General features: G+C 67.7%; 1 protein-coding gene across 1 annotated transcript; it reads right to left on the bottom strand.

Annotated features, from left to right (window-relative positions):
• Positions 1 to 6: 6 nt before the first annotated feature.
• ZMIZ2 (zinc finger MIZ-type containing 2) lies at positions 7 to 5,491 on the bottom strand (the record flags this gene model as incomplete). The annotated part of the gene is made up of 15 exons (XM_023747472.1): positions 5,443 to 5,491; positions 4,950 to 5,231; positions 4,713 to 4,859; positions 4,243 to 4,320; positions 3,933 to 4,101; positions 3,366 to 3,510; positions 3,089 to 3,299; positions 2,745 to 2,850; positions 2,435 to 2,592; positions 1,939 to 2,006; positions 1,642 to 1,710; positions 1,155 to 1,399; positions 724 to 893; positions 401 to 643; positions 7 to 81 (listed from the first exon to the last, which is right to left on the bottom strand). Coding segments are annotated over exons 2-15 (2,166 nt in total), but the record flags the coding sequence as incomplete, so codon positions are not given.
• Between the last annotated feature and the right edge of the window lie 6 nt (positions 5,492 to 5,497).

Here is a 5,497-nt window from a genome sequence, read left to right as displayed (position 1 = left end):
TTTCGTTGCTTGTTGGTTGGTAAGTTCGGGAGGGCCCAGGTAGGACAGCAGCTCATCCGGGTTGGTCAGTTCCGGGAGCAGCTGAGGACAAAAGCAAACTGGCCTCAGGCCCGCTCACCCTGCGCACCTGCCCTGTCCCCGCAACCCAGCCCGGTCGGGAGGCGGGATGTGGGGACCCCTCCCCGGCACCGTCTGTGCGGAAGAATCAGTGACACGCTGCCCGAGGCCAACACGTGTGGAGGCTCCCGGCTCCGGGGAGCACACGGATGGCGAGGGCACCCCAGTCCCCAGGATTTTCTGCTTTGAGCTGCTCTCGTTTTTTTCATGCTGAACTTGAATGAGTTTCTTTTACTAGCTCCCAGCCAGGCTCCCCACTCCCCAGCAGCAGCACCGTACTCACGTCCACGGCTGAAGGTTCTGGGGCCTCCCCCGCCCCAGACATGGGGGGCCCCACTACGCCTGTGGCAGCGTGGAAGGCCAGCTCTCCGACGGGGCCCCCGCTCCCTGGGCCCAGGGGCTGCCGGGTCGCTGGGGGAGGGTTGGGGTGGTGCAGCTGGGGGCCTGGGGGGCCTCCCAGGTTAGGGGTGTGCAGTGCGGCTGGCCCAAGGGTGTGAACCGGATCCAGGTGACCTGCAGGCGCCATCTGAGGAAGGAGAGGAGGACCTGGAGAAAGGGCCAGGGCTCCCTCAGGAGGCAGCCGCGGCCTCTCCACCCAGCACTGACCTGGCCTGGGAGGCTGGACGTGGACTTCTCCGGAGTCAGGAGGCTGCTGGGAATGTCCGATTGGTAGGAGGCGGGGGGCGGCCCTGGGGTGAACTCGGGAAGGGTCGGCGTGCTGGGTGTGGTGGACGGGAAGGAGTCGGGGAAGGTCCCGGGTCCCAGGAAGCTGGAGCCTGAGAGAGGAGAGCCAGGGTGTCAGTGGGGCCAGGCCCGGATGTGCGGGCAGACAGCCCCTTGTTGCAACTGCTGGGAGCGGGGGTGCAGCTTCCACTGGAGACCCTGCTGCCCACTCCCCTGGTGGAGGCCACACCCACACGCCATGTCCACGACCAGCCCTGCCCAAGCGTGGCCACAGAGCAGCACCTCACGGGAGCTGAGAGCATGGCCATTTGCTCAGGGTCACCTGTCTGCAGGCCGCCAAGTGCTGCACTCACCCTGGCTGGGGTAGTCGCTGGGGGCCGGGGCCGAGGGGGGCGGCAGGGGGGCGAGGGGGGCTGCCCCTGGGCCCAGGGCCGCGATCATCTCCATCACGTTGGGCAGCAGCGCGTGGGCGGGGCTCACGGTGCGGCAGCGCTTCAGCACCGGCCCGTCTGGCTCCTCCTTGATGTGCACGTCCGGCTTCACAGGCACCGGCTTCCAGCTGCACGTGGGGTCGATGGTGATCTCCTCGTAGTCAGAGCTGGCGGGACACGGGCAGTCACCACCCAGCCGCTGCCCTCCTGGCCCAGACCTTCCACTCAAGTGCACATTCCATGTGCCCTGGGGCTGCCTGCCTGGTCCGAGGCCGATTCCTTGGCCCCAACGTGGCCCCAGGGGAGTGCAGAGTGCGCTCCGTGGGGGATCAGCAAGGCCCGCCCCCCCACCCCCCATCCCAGGGGCTGCCCTCTGCTAGCCAGAGGCCGGAGGCCACAGGGAACTCACTTCTGAATGTAGATGAGGATGCCCAGCATGTACTGGTCCACCTCCAAGCCCTCCAGCAGGGCCGTCTTGCTGCAGAAAGCAAACAGGACGCAGCTCAGAGGCCTGACCAGCCTCGCCCTGGGCCCAGGCCTGTCCTTTCTCAGCTCCATCCTTCCCTGGAGGCCGCCCGTGTGGGGTGACCCTGCATGAGGTCTCCCCTGAGTTGGCCACGCCTGTGGAGGCTGTGCTGGGACCCCAGTACGCATCCCCGGAGAAGCGTCCTTTCCCAGCAGCGCCGAGGCCTGGTCTGGGACTTACTTGCACACGGGGCACCGCCAGGTCCCCCGCTCACAGTTGAGCTGCAGGTAGGACTCCAGGTCGAAGCACTGAGGAGAGAAGACGTCTCACACAGGGCAGCCCAGCCCATTTCCTGTGTGTCTGGGAAGCCCGGGCACCAGGTTTTCACGACCCCGGCGTCTAACGGGCTGAGACTGGGGGCAGCCACATGGCCCCACTGGGCCAGATGCCACGGGGCAAAGCCAGAGCTGCAACTGTGCCCGAGGTGCTGCCTACAGCAAGGGCACAGGGTGTGCATGTCTTATGCTGGGCAGGGCACTCGCTCCGTTTCTGTGGAGAACCTGTGGGGCTCCTGGGTCTTAGGAGGGACTGCACCTGCACACCCCCCCTTCCGCGAGCGCAGTAAGGTTACTACGCTTAGTCCTTAAGGAAGCCCAGCCCAAGGGCATGGGAAACCAGGCCACCTGCTGGCCCAGGTGCCGAGTCTCGGCTGCCAGAGAGACTGCGGTGACCCCACCTGAATGTGGCGACAGTCGTGGCCGCGGGCGGGGAGCTGGATCCGGCGGAAGGTGATGGGGCACTTGAGGGACACCTTGATGGCCGTCTGCTCCACCCCGTCCTCTCCGTTGGGCCCAGGGGTGCCGGGGATGGTGCCGCTGCTGAAGTTCCGCTTTACTGGCGGCGACAGGGAGAGGGCTGAGGACAGGGCTGCGGCCAGGACGAGGCACCTCCCAGGGCTGAGGAGCAGACCCCGGCCCTGCCCAGAGCCCCGCCCAGGGAGACAGCCTCTGCCAGGGCCAAGCCGGGCAGGGTGGGTGGCCACTCACTCTTGGTGATGCAGTGCTCGGCGGGCAGCAGCCGCTTCTTGAGGAGGCCCTGCAGCACGGAGCGGACGGCCGGGCGGTGCACCAGCTGCAGCACGAACAGGTGGGACTGCAAGGCAGGTGGGTCAGGGGTGCGTGTCAGAGGCTGTGGCCAGGCTCCCGGTTCTAACCCCTCTCAGCACCACCACGTGGGGCCCCGAAAGCCCCAGCTCAGCCGCCTGCACCGCGATGTGAGTGCCCACTGTGTGCTGGGGCCTGACCAGGAGCCACAAGGGTGGGTTCCACAGGCCTCTTCTGCGAGGGTCAGAGGGCAGACAGGACTGGCCCCCGGGCGGCGCCGCACTCACGCAGCAGCAGGCCGTGACGGTGATCTGGATGGTGTTGCGGCCGGGCTGGCACACGTGCTTCAGGTACAGGGGCTTGTGGGAGGTCTTGTTGTCGCCGCGCTCGATGGTGAGGGGCGTGGCGTTGACGCTGACCTGCACCGAGGCCGGCCAGTTGGTGTTCATCTGCCGGTCCTCGTGGTGGTAGCACTTGAACTGCAGCTCCAGGTCAGGCCTGCGGGGAGGACGGCGCTGAGAGGGGGGCGCAGGCGCCGGGGCCGCAGGGCCGGGCGCCGCTCACCTCAGCATCAGGGTCTTGTAGACGGAGTCGCGCAGCTGGAAGGCGTGGTTGCTCACGGCCAGGTTGTGCTGCAGGCGGAAGGGCTCCAGGACCACGCCGTCCCGCACGGGGAAGGTCAGCCGCAGCTCGTCGCAGGGGCTGCTGCCTGGGGGCCGAGGGCCGTCAGCAGGCTCCCCCCCAGCAGCTCGCAGAGGCCCTGGGCCGCCCGCCTCCACCCCCACGGCAGCACGGACAGGCGAGGGGACTGCAGCCCACCCCCTCCACTGGTGGGGCCTGAGTGGTATCTCCTGGAACCCGAGCTGCAGGTCACCCGACGGTGGCAGGATGGTCCCCCGGTTCCGCCCTCCCTCAGCTGCCGGCACATCATCCCCTCAATGATGCCGAGAGCACGCTGCCCAGACGCTCCCGGTGCTGCCAGCGGGTGGGGCTGAGGGTGTCGATGAGCCACCTGCCATTCAGCACCCTTGTGCTCCATGAGGTTTTAGGACCAACCACAGGGCTCTGAGCCAGGAGGGGCGACCTGCAGGGGCCCTGCCCTTCCCTGTCCCAGGACCAGGCGACACTCACCAGGGGGTGACGGGTGCAAGGAGCTCACGCTGGGCTTGAGGTCAGGCAGGAAGGGGGACTTCACGTCCTGGCTGGTGGACAGGTAGGGGACGCTGCTGCCGGGGGTCATGGGTGGCGTGGGGCTCCCTGGCAGTGGGGAGCTGGGGTAGCCAGGGACGGAACGGGTGGGCTGTGGGATAGAGCAGACAGTCAAGGCAGAATGAGGGCGCTGCCGTGTTCCTGAGCACCCACTGGGAACAGCCCGGGAAGCCAGGGGTACCTACGTGCCCTCTCCTCGCACCCACCCTGGGAGCCTCCCGCCCGTCCGTACCCCACTCAGGCCCGGCTGGCCGTAGCCGATGCTCCCTGCGCTGAAGCTGGCGCCTTGCCCGTTGAACTGCTCTGTGGGCTGAGGAGAGACACCATGTGGGTCTGGGGCGGCAGCCTGGCCCCTGGCCAGCCCCCAACCAGACCCAAGAGCGCTGGGGGCAGGGAGCCCACCGCACACACAGGCCCTGCATTTTCTTTTTCACACACTTTGTTTTCAAATAATCTACAGGGAGCACGAACTGATTTCATTGTTTAAAAACTGCCACTAGAGACAGCTGACCCCACAGAGGGTCTCCGTGGGTGCCACCGAGGCTGTGCCGGGTCCCCACAGAGCTGGGCCCCCTGAGGGCTGCCCTGCACTCTCAGGGCCAGGAAGCTCCTGGCTGCGCAGTCACCTCCCCAGCCCCCCCAGATGTCTGTGTCCCTCCAGGGTCGGCAGGGGGTGCTGCAGGCCCAGAGGACCTGGCCTACCTTGTAGTGCAGTCCTGGGGGGCCGGAGGTGGGCAGGGGCAGCCTGTGGCCAGGGAAGGAAGAGGGGGCAGGGGGCTGCCCTGGGGCATACTGGGTGGTGCTGGGTGAGTACTGGCCTCCCGGCAGGTACTGCTGCCCTGGATACACCTGCAGGAGGAGAGGCAAATGCCCAGGGAGGAGCGGGTCAGGGAGGCCAGTTCCCAGGGAGGGACAGCAGTGCCCAGCCAGGCCTCTCACATGGACGTCCGGCCGCACCTCACTGGAGTAGGCTCTCTTGACTCCTTGTCGGGGCAGCGGCTGGGCCTGGAGAGCCCCTGGGTACCCGTGCTGGGGCAGGCGCTGCCCTGCATACAGGGGCGCCATGCCCACCGCCCGGGTGGGGGTCATGCCCAGGGGGCTCATGCCAGAGGGGCCCATCAGCCCTCCCACGCTGGCGGGGTTCATGCTGCTGGGAACGCTGGGCCCCCGGGGGCCTCCGTGCTGCAGGAACTGGCTGTTAAAAGACTGTCCGGTCCCCATCTGGGAAGAGAAGAGGGACCGTCCAGGCCCGGCCACCACTGTGAGTGCCCAGTCCGCTCCCTCAGCGTCTCCTCCTGCCGCCCACCTCCCTCCCAGAGCCTCGGCCTCACTGCTGCCTACGCTGCGTGCACACCGCACAGGCAGTCCCTGAGCCGGGCTCCTTCACCGTCCCACCTCCCTGAGCAGCGTGGGGCCTGGGGGGCGGCCTCACCGCTCCGTACTGGCTCAGCTCCTGGCTCTGCTTCTCCTGGAAGGGCGGCCACCGT

The sequence above is a fragment of the Myotis lucifugus genome, unplaced genomic scaffold, assembly GCF_000147115.1.
Source record: "Myotis lucifugus unplaced genomic scaffold, Myoluc2.0 scaffold_889, whole genome shotgun sequence".
In the NCBI taxonomy this organism is placed as follows: Eukaryota; Metazoa; Chordata; class Mammalia; order Chiroptera; family Vespertilionidae; genus Myotis; species Myotis lucifugus.
Note: the sequence above shows the minus strand (reverse complement) of the source record. Positions and strands in the feature narration are given on the sequence as shown.